Raw genomic sequence first — 17,660 nt, 5'->3', positions numbered from 1 at the left:
TTTTCCTTCTATGATAAGAGGCGTGTGTGTGTGTGTGTGTGTGTGTGTGTGTGTGTGTGCGTGCGTGCGTGCGTGCGTGCGTGCGTGTGTGTGTGTTTGTCTGTATTTGTGTCTGTATGTGTGTCTGTATGTGTCTGTGTATGCGTGTATACAGTCAGGCATTGTCACTGTAGCCTGATTAAGGAGTGAAAAGGCCCCTTTTTCCCCTGGAAAGTCCTCTACCTTTAGAAATGTTTGCATTTGCTCAGTGAAAACCCAAGTGTGTAATTCCTCAACACACTCTTTCTACACAGGACTGATGATAATGAAATCATGATGATAGTTAGCTGTAGAAAGAACATGTGGGCTAACATTAACTTTATTTTTCTGTCTTTTCTTTTTTTCCCACTCTGCCTCTTTTTCCTCCATTCTCTCTCTTATTATATCTGTCTCTTTCTGTGTCTCCTCCTGTCTCTCCAGTCCACCCCGCTCCACCTGGCAGCAGGATACAACAGGGTGAGGATAGTTCAGCTGTTACTACAGCATGGAGCAGATGTTCACGCCAAGGACAAGGGGTATGTACATAAATAAAAGTAAATAAAAGTTGAATAAAAAGGAGAGTTTAAAAGAAGAATGGAAATGGAGAGAACAGATTGTGAATGTGTCAGAATCTCGACCTTAGAGGGATTATAATATCTAACATTTCATTGCCAATAAACTCACAACAAATTTGTTCAGGAGTCTTTTTAAGCAGGTGCATATAGGGTGGACAGTGCTCTCCATCACTGAGACGTCAGGAAGAATCCTCTCCCATTCTCTCTGTTCCGAACTGATCGATTGCCAAGAAATTTTGTACAGACATTCATGGACTTTTCATCTAGTGTCACCGTGTGATTAAAGTTTAATTAAAGTTTTCTTTTGTGTTTGGCCATATCCAGTGGTCTGGTTCCTCTACATAATGCCTGCTCCTATGGACACTATGAAGTTACAGAGCTTCTGCTAAAGGTACGTGTGTGTGTGTGTGTGTGTGTGTGTGTGTGTGTGTGTGTGTGTGTGTGTGTGTGTGTGTGTGTGTGTGTGTGTGTGCGCGTGGCGTGGCGTAACGTAACGTACATGTTCGACTTCTATCTTTGTGAGGACACTAATTGATATAATGAATTCCCTAGCAACTTACCCTAACCTTAACTATCATAACTAAAGGCCTAAGCCCAACCCTTAACCCTAATCCTAACCTAAACCTAATTCTAACCTGAACCTTAAGACCAAGTCTTAACCCTCAAACAGCCATTTAAAGAAGTGTCAGGAAGCGAGGACTGGCTGTCCTCACTTTCCCAAAATGTCCTCACTCCAATGGTTTAAAACTCAAACTGGTCTTCACACACACACAAACACACACACACACACACACGTGTTAGCTGAGTATTTACTTAAGCAGTGGAACTTATTCACCACCAGGCTTAAGCAGTGTTAGTAGTGTTTGACTGCCTAATTCCCTTCACAGTTATTCAAAAATAAACTTTTAAAAAATGTTCTCGACAATGCAATCTGTGCTTTGTTTCCTCCGTTACTTTCTTTCCTTCTCTCTTTCCCCCCGGCTTCTTGCCCCTCTTCCTTCTCTTCATCCACGATCGTGTTTTTTCTTTCAGCATGGAGCATGTGTTAATGCCATGGATCTGTGGCAGTTCACCCCACTGCACGAAGCGGCATCTAAAAACCGAGTGGAGGTCTGCTCCCTGCTCCTGAGCCACGGGGCCGACCCGACCCTGCTCAACTGCCACAGCAAGAGCTCTGTGGACATGGCGCCCACTCCTGAGCTGAAGGAGAGACTTACATGTGAGTGTGGCACCTTACATAAGCTGAAGCTGCAATTTATTTGAGCATTGAGACAGTTAAAAATGGAAATCTCAGTCTTTGAAAAGAAAGCTGAGCATTTTGCTTTTTTTGTTTTGTTTGTTTTTTTTAAGCAGAAAACAAGGAATTATCAGTGTGAAGACATACAGATGCCAGCATTTGATAAAAAACAGATCTACATACTTGGAAAGCATGTAGATTTTTGCATGTCATTTTTTTAAGCAAAAATGCTAAAATATTTGCTGGTTGCAGCAATATTTGCTATTTTTGTGAGATCTCTGGCAGTAAACTGAATATCTTTGGGTTTTGAACGGTTGGTCGGACAAAACAACACATGAATGTGTAAACTGTAGAATGTAAACGCCTATTTCCTCTGTGGCAGCCAAACTTACACAAAGCGGCAGACACTCCTGCAGTTTAAACATGACTAACAAAACATTTTTAAGGCTGAGTAACTATAAATGAAAAGTTCTATAAACAAACTTGCTAGCCTAGCAACAATAAGGGAGTACTACTGTATATGTGAAAAAAGTTGTATAAAGCTTTTTGTGGCTCCAGAGGGAGCTGCTCAAAGTCTGATAAACTGTGTCAAATGATCGATTTTAGTATGTATATTTTTTTTTAACTGTCCATCGTGAGTCTGATAGCGTCGTGTTATCTGTGAATCCATAAATGCCTAGTCCTCACATATGATACAACCCCTTTTATTTCAAATGTAGTTTTCAAAACAAAAAATACAGCCTTATATCCGGGCCATATGGTACAACAGTCATTATCCAGAGTTACTGGTGAAAGAAAACCAGCTGGTACCTTTTATAGATGATGTGAGAAGTTCATTCACAAGGTGGCAGCTGCACTGTACATACACACCTTAAACTGCATGAGGGACAGGGCAGCGAGCAGAACACAATTAAAAAATACTAAGAAAGGGTCGGCCTTTAAGTGGAAAAATGCACACAGACATATACACTAGAGTACAAATAGGCCCATACATATGCATGTCTTGTAGTGTGTTTTTTTTAAGGGTATCTGGCTACAGTCGATCAGGAAATCCAAATCCACTTCAAACGGGATTTCGAGTTAGTCACATTTATAGCTCCTGCCTTTGAATATAATTCCTACAGAAGCACTGCACCTTCACTTCAGGGTGCGAGGTTTGAGCCATTTTTCATAGGCTTTTCAACTTAACTATACTTCCTGTTCAGATTTTGTTTCAGTTTGATTCAGATTTGCACAATATTCTATTTTCATCTCACAATATACCTATACTATTGATATGCTCTTCGCCAGTGTTGCTTTTTTTGGATACTGGTTTTATTTTCTTTGTCTTGAACATAAGATCAGTCATACATACACAAAGACTGTTATTCCCCATGCATGTATTATTTGGATTGAGAATTTGAGGATGTATGATATGATAATCAAAGAGGCAGTATGATTAAATTCATTTTCTCAGAACAGCAGCGTTTTCTTCTTGTCTGTGGCCACCACAGAGTCAAAGCAGACAAGATAAGTCTTTTTCCCTGCCAGAAAGCTCTCTGCAACTCCTTGGAAGTTAGTTAGTGTGTCAGATCTCTCGCTAGTTATTAGTTATTAGTTGTTTTTGGTGAGGACATGTTGTTTAAAACGAATCAGAGGGACATTTGCTACAGTAATAATACTCATCCCAGGAATACAAACCTAAAATTCATGATTTTTGAGTTCATCTTCTCCATTGCTGTTTTAAAAATAAAAAACTAAAAATCAGACTAGTCTATATACATTTTCCAGTGTTGAGATGAGGCCTCTAGCTGGTGAAGGGAGGTTTCTATCATTTGAAAAATGGTCTATGGGGTGTGTCCCCACAGTATTATATGTGTGTTTGGTGTAGCTATAGATTGCAGGAGTTCAGATAAAATTCTGTGCCTTTTATCTTTTCCTGGAAGAAATTGTTACCTGACCATTACGGACTGAAAAATACTTGACATTAAGCCTCCTGTTGGCTTGAATACGGGGGTGGACAACAAGTTTTTTTCGTTGACAGTAGAAAATAGAGTCTACTTTTCCGAGATGACCAAGACAAAAGTGAAACAAGTTTAAGGTAACTGGCTTGAAATCAGAGTGAGCCAGTTATAGTGGCTTTTTAAAGGAATAGTTTGACATTTCAGAAAACACCATCATTTACTTTCTTGCTGGGAGGTTGCCAGGTAACCAGCTCCAAGGCCAGGAAGTGTCCGCTTAGAAATAGTCCAGCATATAACTCTGTAAAACCCCAGCTCTTTGTTTTCACGCTTTGGTTTTTGAAAGGATTAAACAAAGTAGTTGCATATTAATCAGTGAGCTTTAGAGGTGCTGCTAGGCTGATTCATTTTACCTTAGGGCAGAGCCAGGCTAGCTGTTTCCAGTCTTTATGCTGAACTAAGATAACCGTGTCGTGGCTCTAGCTGACAAATATGAGAGGGGCACCAGTCTTCAGTTCTCCACAAGAAAGTGACTAAGCATGTTTTCAAAACTAATCCTTTAAAAAGGTCTGCTTTGTTTGTTAGTGTTTTTGCTCACAATGATGAAACACTTCAAAATTAGAGTTAACAGTCAGCTGATGAAAATCGGCAATGCAGAATATAAACCCATGGACATCGTGTAAATTGCTTCGTTTCTCACATCAAACAGGTTGTTGTTCAGGAGTGGATTGTGAGGTCTCAGATGCTGAAACATCATTTAATGCAACAACAGGGAGACCTTTTAGGAAAGTCCCATTTGACACTGCATTATAACAATAATCGACAATAAAACTTAGAAATCAGTTGATGTTCACCGCGAAGGGTTTCTTATCTCAAGAGTGTTTTTAAGTTGCTGAAATTCTGCTCTCATACACCTCGAAATGAGAGTGAAACTAAATAACTGAAGAGACCTCAAAGCTGTGAAGAATATAGTACATTTGTAAAATGTGCTTCTCAACATGCAGAACCACCAGTATGTGTCTTATTATGCTTTATTTTGTATATTAAACCATTCACCACCAGGACCAAACCTGAACTCCAGGTGCATTTAAACCTAACTCTGTTTCTGTTAAAGAATTCTGTAAAAATTTTTAATTTGTTTTCATGTTTTTCCTAAATTGTTTTATCTTTTCTTATGAAAAAATTGCATACTTTCACCTCCTCTGTCTTCTGAAAGTCCTTTAAACGAAACAAACCCTGGAAGGAAAAAATAACTCTTTAGCTGAACTGCACACAATACATGTCCGTACTAAGGCTTTAATCTGTCATAAGGGGTCACAAACCCTAAAGTTTAGGAGCCGCTGTGGTGCACTAACAAGGATGAAAAATGACTAATGACTAAACTGCAGAGGCTGTTAGAGGCTATTTTTTGTCGTTGATTTTGGCTCTTCTCTCTCTCTCTCCCTCTGGACCATGTTTCCCATAAGATGTGACATCTGTGGTGCTCTCTACCATTATTTTAAAGGTCTGATTATAAATGCATGAATGCTGTTGCTCTGTCGGTAGATGGACTTTAACAGACTCCTTTTTATGCTTTCCAAAATGCAACGAAGCAATGTAGTATGTTGTTTGTAATTTTCAGTCCCCAGGGGATAATCACTCGTTTCCGCCCTAACTCCGGCACACAGACTGTTGCATCATGTGTTATTAGCTCGCTGCTGAAAAAACTCTTTGTGTGTGTGTGTGTGTGTGTGTGTGTGTGTGTGTGTGTGTGTGTGTGTGTGTGTGTGTGTGTGTGTCTGTGTGTCTGTGTGTGTTGCGTGTGTTGCGTGTGTGTGTCCAGATGAGTTTAAGGGCCACTCGCTGCTTCAAGCCGCTCGAGAAGCAGACATGGCAAAAGCTAAGAAGACCCTGGCACTGGAGATCATCAACTTCAAACACCCTCACACACACGAGACTGCACTAGTAAGATAAACACACAAACACTGCACTGCACACACACGTCTACGCTTGTGCAGAGGTACTAAGATGATGTGTTTCTGTGTGCGCGTGTGTGTGTGTGTGTGTTAGCATTGCGCAGTAGCATCACCTCACCCCAAAAGGAAACAGGTGACGGAGCTGCTGTTGAGGAAAGGCGCCAACGTCAATGAGAAGAATAAAGAGTGAGTACTGTTGCTGCACGAAGTGAGATCCTCATTCATATTTGTACACCAACAAAACACTGTCAATGAAACGATGTAACATGCAGAGGTGATGGATAAGCAGTAGGAATGTAATGTTTCGTCAAAGTCTTAATTTTGTCTGTGACTCTGATCATGTTTCACAAGTTGTTTCTCGAATAAAATACAAACAAAAAAAAAAAAGACATGTACAAGATGGGCAGGTTTTTATAATGGTTTACTGCATGCAAACCGAAACAACACAACTAGACCGATTTTCTCTCCTCTCCTTCCCTCTGTAGTTTCATGACTCCTCTCCATGTGGCAGCAGAGCGGTCGCATAATGACATATTGGAGGTGCTACAAAAACATGGTGCCAAGGTAAACCACAGTCATTTTTGCATGCCAATAGCCATTTATCATCTGTCATTTCCTTCATTTTTGTCTTGTACATCTATTTATTTATCTTTCTTTTTACTTCCACCTTATTCCTTTTTAAATGCTACGTAAATCTGCTTTTAATCCATTCATTAACCTTTTAATTTGTACATTCATCTGCTTTTCTACACATGCTTATAAATCAATAGAACAAATGTTTTTATTTTGTCTGGTTTTTTTTGTTTGGCGATGTATTTCGCTCATTACGACTCAATGTAATTGCTGTAAATGTGTCGTCTTGGCCTTACTGTTCTATCACTGTCGATACTGTCGAATGTAAGTGGACACATCATGTACATAACATGCAGCTGAATGTGGGACAAATGTGATGAAATGTCTTCTTTGGTTCTTCCGTACTCTCACCCTGTGACCACACCAAACCCATTGTAACCTACATCTGATCTAATACCTAAACCCAACCATTTCTAACATTATACCTATTTGCTGTTCCCATTTATAGGCCATTGTAGGCAATATGGTAAATCCATGATCGGGGCTGCTTTATGGCAATAGTGTATTTCTGCGATATGTTTGCATCAATATGATGAAGTACCTTGATTTATTTGGTTTTCTGTTTCACTGGATAAGGCAAAAACAAACATTCCCCTGTGGTTATTTTACTCATAAACAGTTGCTCCATTGATTTCCCATAAGATTTATTGCATCATGATACACAGTACATCAATATCACAATATAACATTTCATATACTGTGATGTGTTGACTCTTACCTGATCTCAATAATTTTGGACGTAATACCTAACGTCATCATGAAACTTGACCACGTGTAATGTGATCACTAAATGTCACAATTTCTACGGTATGTAAGAATAAACAACATCTACCAGGATCATATTTTACTGGTTGTTGTGGCACATTTGTCACACGGCAGTCTGGGAATTAAACGTTTTTTTCATTGGGTTATAAACAAAGTTTACTCACATTTGTTAATCCCCAGACATGTTTATTCATATATTGATATATAGTCAAATATATTGTGTTATTGGTTACTTTAAATAGAAAAGTTGGGGTTGAATGGTGAAAGAAATGAAAGTATACAAACGACAATAACGACTTCTTTGATGTTAAGTGTCTATGATCAGAGCTTCATCTAGATGGAGACTTATAATTAAATGATGACAAAATGTAGGACATTTTACCTAAACCATACAAACTGTAGACAAGGCTATTTAAGGGAAAGTGGGTTCACCAGAAACCTAAAATACAACGTTTCATCAAAATATAACTCATCATAGATTGATAGTGTTTTTAAAGTTTCCAAAAGTGTTTTGATGCCTACACACCTGCGAAAGTTATGGCCGGAGGCATTATGTGTGTGGGTTGTCCGTCAATTCCATTCTTGTGAACGTGATATCGCAGGAACGGCTTAAGGGAATTTCTTCAAACTTGGCATAAACGTTCACTCGGATTTAAGGATGAAGTGATTGGAATTTGGTTAAAGGTCGAAGGTCACTGTGACCTCACAAAACAGGTTTTTTTGGCCATAACTCACAAATTCATATGCTACTTATGGTAGAATTCACTTAATACCTTTAATGAAATTCCTTCAAAGTCTTCATTACATATATTATATGAATCTGGACAGACATGGATGAAAACTGAAACTTGACTGTTTGGCGGAGGAATACAACTGCAAGGTGGTAATTCTCTTTTTTGAAATTGTTTAGGGAAAAAAATGTAGTAGCTGAAGGTCCTTTCAAAAAATCATTATATAAAAGTATTTGTGTTTGTAGGTGAATGCCCTGGACACACTGGGCCAGACGGCGTTGCACCGCGCTGCGCTGGCAGGCCACCTTCAGACTTGCAGGCTGTTGCTAGGATACGGGGCAGACGCCTCGCTGGTGTCACTGCAGGGCTTCACTGCTGCTCAAATGGGAAATGAAGCTGTTCAGCAAATACTCAACGGTATGCCACCCTTTGTGTGTGTGTGTGTGTGTGTGTGGGTGTGTGGGTGTGGCTGGGTGACTGGGTGTGCAGATGTGTAGATGCAGTGTTTTGGTTGCTATGCACCAGCTGGCACTAGTGAGATTAACTGGGATTGTTTTGTAAAGGTCAGTATTGATTGATATTCAGACTGAAGGTAGTTTTTAAGACAGAGTGTGCTGTTCAGTGGTAGAGGAAACTCCACAATATATTGCTGCATTATTTCCAGATTAAAGATGCCTTGTAGAAATTTTTGTAAACAAACAAAATGTATGTTTATATTCACTGTTTTTCACCAAAACATATTTTGTGTATCTTATCTTGTCTAACAAATGTTTTGGAAGAATTTCCTTCCTCATAAAACATTTGCCGAATAACATATTTAAAAACGTACATTGTTTACATCTTCTTCCCTGCCTTTTCAATGCTGGGTATTGCTGGGGTTCTCTGCAAGTTATCGCCACCTGTAGACCAGTGGAATAGTGTGAAAAATTTGTCAGGAATGTGTATCGTATCAACTGTATGCATGTGCGTGCTTATGCGCATACACAAGCCAAACAAACCCGTGACCCACTCATGGTAAAAACATTGCTCTGTAGTGATACTGGTAGTCAGAAACTCCACAAAGGTAACTTTAAAGATGGACAGCAAACCAAAATGGTCAAATTACCCCCTTAAATTATCAGATTGACAGAACGAATCTCTTACCGTCACGAACGTACTTGTTTCAGCTTCTGATAAATGTCTGTAAACAGACAATAGCTATACACCCAGATGTTCAACCAACCAACAAACCAACAGACATCAAAGTACCTGTGACTGCTCATAATTAAAATTTGGAGACACATCAGAAATTAACTAATAAGGAAATACATGCATTAACGTATAAAAGTCATTACTGTAATATTTATTGCTATTGAGACAAATCAGATAAATGATCTTGATATAGATTTTAGGTCATGTTCTCCAGCTCTGTGGAAGAAACAGAAGAACTGATTTTTTTTTTATTTTTTTTTAATTAAAAAAAAAAAAAAAGTGTGTAAAAACTTAGATGAATAAATGAAACTGTGCAAAAATCTGCAAAATGGCAGATGTATCTGCATGTGACTTTTAAGTATAGCAGCTGTGGAGAAACCTCCAGCATATCTGCAGCAATTCACTTGACTGGCTTAAATGAATTCAGTCTAATGTCATCTTTTCCCTATGTCTTTGTGAAGGATAAATTCACTTTCACAATCATGTGCAACTTTTACCGGTGTTGATGCAATGTATTTTTAATCCATATTTCTCCTTGTGCTGCTATGTAGAGAACGTCCCGGTGAGAAACTCAGACGTGGACTACAGACTTCTGGAGGCTGCTAAAGCTGGAGACCTGGACACTGTCAAGGTAATTTGCTTGTATTTTGCATTTTGTAACTGGGAGTTGACATTGTCCCTCACTCCAGGGTTTGTAGTTACATGAATATGAACAAGTAATATGAAATGATAGATTGGACTGGTCTCTTTAGTCATTGTGAATATACACATATGTATATACAGTAAAGATAATCCAGATGAACTGCATGTCAGATTGTATAACTGCAACATTAGATAGTGTATATTGTATCTCTCTACCTTCAAAGGAGTCTGTCAGTCCAGCAGTGTAATAAATCCTTTAAAACTTTATGTCTAAATTAATGCATGGGTCGAACAATTAAAAATAGTCAGTTTCCTTTAGGGGGGTTGTTGTTACAGGGTTAAATGAGAGAAAACAGACTATTCATCCTCCTAACAATCAATACTGTTTCAATTTGAAAAAAAGAAATGGACATGAAAAAAGAACATGACCTCGGTAATCTCGCTGAGTGTATTGACACCAATCCTGGGAAGTAATTTGCTCTGACTGAGCAGAAATCTTTTTTAATTGCCTCATTAGGGTTTTGAAATAATTTGGGCTCTCGTCCAGAAAAAGGTGTCTTTAACTTGACCAGCAGCATAATTGAAAATGGTCCGAATTTTATAAACCCTATCAAATGCCTGAGCTGACACTCTACAGGTTATACAGACGCCCGATGAGCTCAGTTGCTTGTAGGAAAAACAAGATAAATATGTTAATATGTTGTTTGTAATTCTGTAAAAATCATATTGTTTAGTTAGTAAATTAAGGAGGTTCGTTTATGAATAAGTGAAGCAGTGATACACAACAGAAAAGGAACTAAAGATGGGTAAAAAATGTGTAAAACTGTAAATTTGACAGTAGCTCATTCAAATAGAGTGCCTCAGATAATCTTACTTTTAGATGTCAGCCAACACAGACTCTTTATTTTGAGATGAAAATGGAACAAAATGTCCTCTTTGACTGTTCTTGATGCTCTTATCATCCTGGTCCTAGTGATTTTTTTGTTAAATGCTAGATAGATATTGTTTGCTGTGAATCAAAGGTTTTGTTTGTGTCTTTGTATTAGTGTCCACATTGTTTTTTTTTTTTTTTTTTTAATTGCAAATCTTTATTCTTGTTAAAGGCCACATTTTCTATCGCGCAAGATTTCCTGCCATAACACTATAATCCCAGTCGTCGTCTGGAGCTCATTGCGCTGCCAAAGTTAGTTTGATCGCCGTTGGATTTGCACCGGGCCCACTCATGTTAAAAATGTAGGTGCTCATGATGCACTGTAACATGCCTCGGACAAAACCACCCACTAAATTTCAGGACCTGGAAACATTCAGGGAAGTATTTGACGGAAGTATTTGGTGTTGAGTGAAACTCTGTGTCTTTACCCACGGAGACAGACAGTTATGGTTATCCAGATGAAGAGGATCTATCAGTGACTGAAGTGTGAGGGGATCTTAGCAAAACACACAGTGATCTCTGGTCTGGCTTTCTGTCAGTCTTTTTTTCTTTTTCTGTTTTTTTTACCCGAGGCACAGACAAGTACATGCACTGATTGACGTTTTTACGAAACAGCACTTTCTGTACCATTTCTGGACTGATTCCTGCCAGGTTTAGACTGTGTTTGAAAGATGGTCACTCCAGGCGACAGGCCAAAGATAGAGACCAGTTCTGTCATTCAGAAACATTTTCTGGGTCTTTCAGAGAAGTAAATACCATTCTAAATTATGTGCTCTCTTAGTCATTGCTCCACAATAGCCACTTTACAGTGGCTTCAGAAAGTATTCAGGCCTTTTCACTTTATAGGGTTTTAGATTTAATTTTAAATGGATAGAATTGCCATTTTTGCCTGTCAACTTACACTCAGTAATCCATAACGACAAACTGAAAACATGGCTTCAGAAGTTTTTTGCAAATGTATTTTTAAAAAAAAAAAAAAAAAAAAAAAATCTCTTTTACAAAAGTATTCAGATAATTAATTCAGGACTTTGCCAAAGCACATTTGGCAGCAATTACAGCTTTGTGTCTTCTTGGGCAAGTCTCTACAAGCTTCGCACACCTGGATTTTGGCAGTTTATCCCATTCTTCCTGTCAGATCCTCTCAAGCTCTGTCAGATTGAAGGGGACGCATCTGTGAATCTCTGCAGGTCTCTCCACAGATGTTTCTATGGGTTTTAAATCAGGGCCCTGGCTGAGCCTCTTAAGGGCAGTCAGAGGCTTGTCCTGAAGCCGCTCCAGCGTTGTCTTGGCCGTATGCTTCGGGTCACTGTCATGCTGAAAGGTGAACCATCGGCCCAGTCTCAGGTCGTGTGCACTCTGGAGCAGGTTTTCTTCAGGTTTTCACTGTATTTGTTTAGCTTTAGAAATGCTTTTTAAACTCTATATTTATGTCTCGCCACAATTTTATCATGGAGCTCCACAGAGACTTCCTTGGACTTAATGGCTTGGTTTTTGTCCTGACAGGCAGTGTGAATTGTGGGAGCTTTTATACACAGGTGTGTGTCTTTTCTAAACTATGTCCAGTGTCCACTGTCCACAAGTGGACTCCAATCAAGTTCTGGAACCATCTCAATGATAATGAAAGGAAACAGGATTCACCTGACCACATGTGGAGTGCCACAGCAAAGGGTCTGAAAACTTTTGTAAATGAGAGATTTCAATTTTCGATTTTTAATAAATCTGCAAGTTTTCTAAAAACGTGTTTTCACTTTGTCATTACGGATTATTGAGTGTAGATTGATGGGCTAAAATGGCAATTTTATCAATTTAAAATTAAATTTACAACACAATAAATTGTGCAGAAAGCAAGGGGCCCGAATACTTTCTGAAGTCACTTTGCATTTAATGTATTTTGAAAAATTATCAAAAGGATGACACGAATATGTATATATTTTTTTGGGAGACATCTGCTACTTAAAGGGGAAATCCATTAATGTCACAAATCATAGTCTGTTTATAGGTGTTGGGGAGTAACACTGCATATAAAGCCTTTTTGCCTTCCAATAAATTGCTTCAAGCGATGTCACTTGGGGCTGAAGACTTCGAGTTTGAAAATGAAAGAACTCTGAGGCTGTGGAGTGATAGAAGTGATCTTACCAGACCTCTGTGGCTTGCTCCTTATATCTGCTTGAGGCTACATTAGCTGATACTAGCATAACATACCTGAATATCTGACCAAGCTGTCAGTAGTCAAGTTGCATTGTGGGCAAGGCAGACGCCAGGCTTTGACGAGGAAGAAAAAATGTGTGGAATAAAAAGAAGATATTTTGGGTTCTGCTGCAGCAATTTTGATACTTTTTAAATTGTACTCAATCGACTTGTAAAAATCGGTGGAGTCCTCTTTTAATTTATAATCGCACAGTCAGTGATCGATCCCAATATGTTGCCTTTACGTACTGTGTCATTTGCCTTCAATATAAGCAACCTTTTGAATACTGCGGCAGGTGGATTTGGAAATCTTTTGATATAAACTACTGTATTTCACGTCCTTTCTCTTCAGGACTAGTTTAGGGCTGCGACAAACTATTAATCTTACTATTGATTAATCTGCTGATTACCTTCTTGATTAATTGTTTTAGCTACAAAATATCAGAAAGTGAAGAATGCATGTGATAATCTCCCACAGCCCTCGCTGATGTCTTCAGATGTCTGAATTTCTCTAACCAACCGTCCAGAACCCAAAGATATTTCAGCATGTATGACCAAAAAAACCCATCAAATCCTCACTTTTGAGAAGCTGGAACCAGTAAATGTTTCCATATCCATCTTCTTCATATTCCACTCACCCTGGCGCAGACTAGAGTGGTAAAAGTTTTTTATCTGGAAAGCCGGCTCTCATAAATAGCAGCTGAAGTGAGAGATAATGGCTTTAGGTTGAGGAATACGTCTACCAGCAGGATGTTTCATTTTTCTTCCTGTAGAATAGGATCCTAGAGAGTGGTAGAAGGGAACTTTAAAATAAATGTTCCCTCTGTGTTTCCTTGCGGTACTGAACTAAGGTGTAATTGGGTCTGAAATAGCAGGAAAGTAGTGCCGTTCTGTGAACAGCAGGGCAGCCAGGTGTTGGCCCCAGTTCAGCAGATGTACATTTTTTTTTTGTTCAGTTTCAGTTATTAACTTCAATATTGTTGCTGTTGCTTTCCTCCAACACATTTCATTTCACAAACATATTTTTCATCATAAATCATGGGGGGTGGGCAGAGGAATAGTGTTACTCTTTTCTTTATTTCTGTTTCTCTCTCTTGCTGTCTCTGAAGTACTATTTATCTTGTTTGATGTTTTCAGTTTGTTGGCTGTGTTTTTAAGGGAATAAAAAATGATGTCAACGACGTAAACAAATCTGTGCATCAAGGACATGACTGTGTCTGTAGAACATATTAGACTTTTACTGCTCTACAAAATGACCTTAATATATCCTAACTGATATTACCAGTATTAATGACAATGCATTTAAGCTGTGAAGCCCAAAAAGCCTCATTCTTAAGCACTTTGAGAAAAAGTGTACTTATATTTTGTCAGTTGCGGGCCACTGTATAAGGTGTAGCTGTGCTCTGAATATCAATTATTCACAATGCAAATGTCACAAAATATAGTACAAACAAAGGTTAAACAAGAGTAAGAGTCTCCAGTGACGCTAGCAGCTCTGTAAGGCGGCACTTAAAGCTCAATGCTAACGTCAGCATGCTCACAGTGGCAATGCTAATGGCTGATGTTTAGCTGGTATAATGTTTATCATGTTCACCATCTTAACTTGGCATGTGTGCATGCTAACATTTGCCAGTTAACACAAAGTGGAGCCAAGACTGACAGGGATGTCATTATTTTAATTATTTTATCATAAAGCTCAGTGTCAGCTTGATAATGGCACGAAATAAAAAGACAGAGAATCACCAGCGTTATTACAATTCACCTTGAGGGGGGATATGAATGTCAGCCCATCCAGTAGCTATGGAGACATTTTACTAAAAACGGAAAATGATGTTGAGATATTTCCATTTGGACCAAAGTGGTGGACTGACTGACAAACTGACAGACAGACATTGCCATCCACAGTGCTAGACTGCCAGTGTGGCTAAAAGAAAGAATAAAATCAGCCAAAACATAGATTCTTCCAGGGCACATCTCAAGTAATGAACATGATGAGAAAATGACACAAACCGTTGCAGTAAACAAAGGACAACAGTGACATGGGCTCATAAAGGAAACTAAGAAATACAAGACTGAAGCTGCAAAACAGAAGGCAGAACACAGAAACGTCATACTATAATTTGTACAATACATACGATTTTCCCCCAGTTATGAGAGAAAAAACAGTGTTTCTACCACTTTTTTCTTCTCTGAGTTTTGAGATATTGAACATTTCTCACGGCTGTTCATCCCTCTTCAGTAAGAAAATGGTGTTATTAGTCTTAAAAAAAAACTGTTCATTTCCTCTTTGTATTTAATGAAAAACCTTTTGAAATAATCGTTAAACTAGAACTTTCTGCAGATGAAATTTATCTTCCTACATCTAAATAATAGAAAGAATAATGAAAATATATCTTGATTGCAACAGCATGCCGTAGATCAGATTTATTTCTTCGTGCCTCTTTAATCAATCAGCTGTTCAGGTTGAAAACAGATTTTTCCTTCTTTGTTTCTCTCTCTCTCTGTCTCTTCAGTCACTGTGCACGGCTCAGAATGTGAATTGCAGAGATCTGGAGGGACGACACTCCACTCCTCTTCACTTTGCTGCTGGCTACAACAGAGTGTCGGTGGTGGAGTACCTCCTGCACCACGGGGCCGACGTGCACGCCAAGGACAAAGGGTGCGACACTCTATAAGTTATGGTTACATTTGGGGCAACATAAAAAGTAAACAGAAAAATGAGTACAGACTGATTTTGAGCCACTTTGGTTTACATCACAGAGTAGAAAGTGACAGAAAAGTTGCGGAAGGTAATCATCTCGAGTAACTTCTGATGTAATCATTTTTGAAAACACATTCTGTGTATGTGTGTGTGCAACTGTTCTTTTCTCTTTGCAGCGGCCTGGTTCCCCTCCATAACGCCTGTTCGTACGGTCACTACGAGGTGGCCGAGCTGCTGGTCAGACACGGAGCCTCAGTCAACGTGGCCGACTTGTGGAAGTTCACGCCGCTCCACGAAGCTGCTGCCAAGGGCAAATACGAGATCTGCAAACTACTGCTCAAGGTTAGACCTGCATGGTCCTTTTTTAAAAGTAACTAACTTCCAGCACCATGATTGCATATAGAGCTGAAACAGTTCAGTAATCCGTTAGTAGATTAATCGCATCAGAGTCGCCTTGAAAGAAAACATTTGCCGGTCACACTTCTCTAATTTGGGCATTTGCTGCTTCTCTTCGTCTTATGCTAGTAAACTGAATACCTTTGAGTTTTGGACTGTTAGTTGGACAAAGCAAAACATCTGAAGAGTTCACTTTGAGGAATCGGGTATTTTTCACAATTTTCTGATATTTTATAGAATAAACGTTTAATCAAGAAAATAATTGGCAGATTAAGTGGTACTGAAAAAACTCTTAAATTGCAGCCCTAATTGCATATCCAGGCTAAAACTCTTGTTCAAATTTGGTTTACAATACATTTGCAAAGAGACGACCAAGCTGTTTGTATCCAGTATACCAAGAAGTCATGTAAAGGTGGTGCAAACATTTAGCATTTCACTACTTAGTGCTGCTTTAACGCTTTCTGTAAACACTTTATCCTTCAGAGGACAGTAATCACAAGACATGGCAGAGTCTTTGGGAAACTCTGAAATCTGTCCTGTCTTTTAATGCAAAAGCTGCTATCACAGTGTTGTCTGTTATTAATGCAATAAATGACATCTGGCTCCGTCTGCCCTGTGAATAATGAATGTTACTCAGTGTGCACAGATCAGCACTAAGGACTGGAATTAGATATAATTACACGTGAAACAGTGACATTTTCTCTGAAATAACAGTCATCAGAATGATTTCATGAACCAATCGGAAGAGAGTATTCAGTCAAAGGTATGGCTTGTCATGCTCTCTGCGAGTCTTCATCACGGTCGGGACCAACTCTGACCAATCAGATTACAAGGCCAAAAATATCTGTTGTGTAATACCTGATCGTCACATCTCTTGGAGTCGAAATGAGTCGGGTGAAATGTTGCAGTTTCACAGATGAATGTGTTTTTGTTTTTCAAATCATAAACACCTCCAGACAAGGTTACATCACCACTGTGTTGCTGCCATATGGGGCTGCATAAATTAATATTAGATCAACAATGCTGGATTCACACAGGACGCGCACGCGCACACACGCACACACACACACACACACACACACACGCACACACACACACACACACACACACACACAGCAAACAAACATCAACAGCAGGGAAAATGCGCTGCTTCATGAGATTATTTAGAGTTTATTTACTGTCATTGTGCAGTGAGATAAAATTTGGAGCAATCTGTATCAGATGCACTGAAGAAAATAAAACTACATAACACTGTAAATACAAAATCAAAAGATAATAAAAGAGAAGACAAAAATACTGCAAAAAGTCGTTTGACAAGGACAACGAGCAAGATAAAGGTTATTGCTCAACGTCAATTAAATTTTGCAGTTAATAGTAATGAATGAACTGTCGTAGGGATCAAGCAGCATATGAAGCAAAGAAAAATCAGCAGTGAGGTAGTGCAACCAGAGAACTGATCCAGTGATTGACAAGGTAAGGCTGGCAAGGGAACACTGAAAAAGTACTGCACGCAACAGTTCACAGCAGCGATTGTTTTGAGACTACCTGTAATTGCGCAGTGCTGGTGATAAGGTAAACAGTGATGATGTAGTAGGTGTGTACGGATGTGGTGTGTGGTGCCACGGAGTTGCTTGTATGACACTTATGGCTGAGTGGAGTGGGCGGCCGGGGGGTGGGCAGTGTAAAGGAAGGTGACAGCTCTGGGGAAAAGGCTGTTTCTCTGTCTGACTGGGCTCTGTATCACTCTACAGAGAGCTG

General features: G+C 39.1%; 1 protein-coding gene across 3 annotated transcripts in view; it reads left to right on the top strand.

Moving 5' to 3' along the window:
- Positions 1–17,660, top strand: part of tnksa (tankyrase, TRF1-interacting ankyrin-related ADP-ribose polymerase a) — an 81,855-nt gene that overhangs the window by 44,663 nt on the left and 19,532 nt on the right. For all 3 annotated transcript variants that reach the window (XR_005709692.1, XM_040157503.1, XM_040157504.1), the window contains exons 7-16: positions 460–554; positions 918–984; positions 1,626–1,812; positions 5,593–5,714; positions 5,820–5,911; positions 6,211–6,289; positions 8,100–8,271; positions 9,597–9,676; positions 15,319–15,464; positions 15,683–15,848. Coding sequence is in view for 2 of the 3 variants with exons in the window: in XM_040157503.1 (XP_040013437.1) it covers positions 460–554; positions 918–984; positions 1,626–1,812; positions 5,593–5,714; positions 5,820–5,911; positions 6,211–6,289; positions 8,100–8,271; positions 9,597–9,676; positions 15,319–15,464; positions 15,683–15,848 (1,206 nt within the window). In the remaining variant the exon portion in view is untranslated. The remainder of the gene's footprint in view (positions 1–459; positions 555–917; positions 985–1,625; positions 1,813–5,592; positions 5,715–5,819; positions 5,912–6,210; positions 6,290–8,099; positions 8,272–9,596; positions 9,677–15,318; positions 15,465–15,682; positions 15,849–17,660) is intronic.

The sequence above is a fragment of the Xiphias gladius genome, chromosome 20, assembly GCF_016859285.1.
Source record: "Xiphias gladius isolate SHS-SW01 ecotype Sanya breed wild chromosome 20, ASM1685928v1, whole genome shotgun sequence".
NCBI classification, from domain to species: Eukaryota; Metazoa; Chordata; class Actinopteri; order Istiophoriformes; family Xiphiidae; genus Xiphias; species Xiphias gladius.
This window is presented reverse-complemented; position numbering and strand designations above follow the sequence as displayed.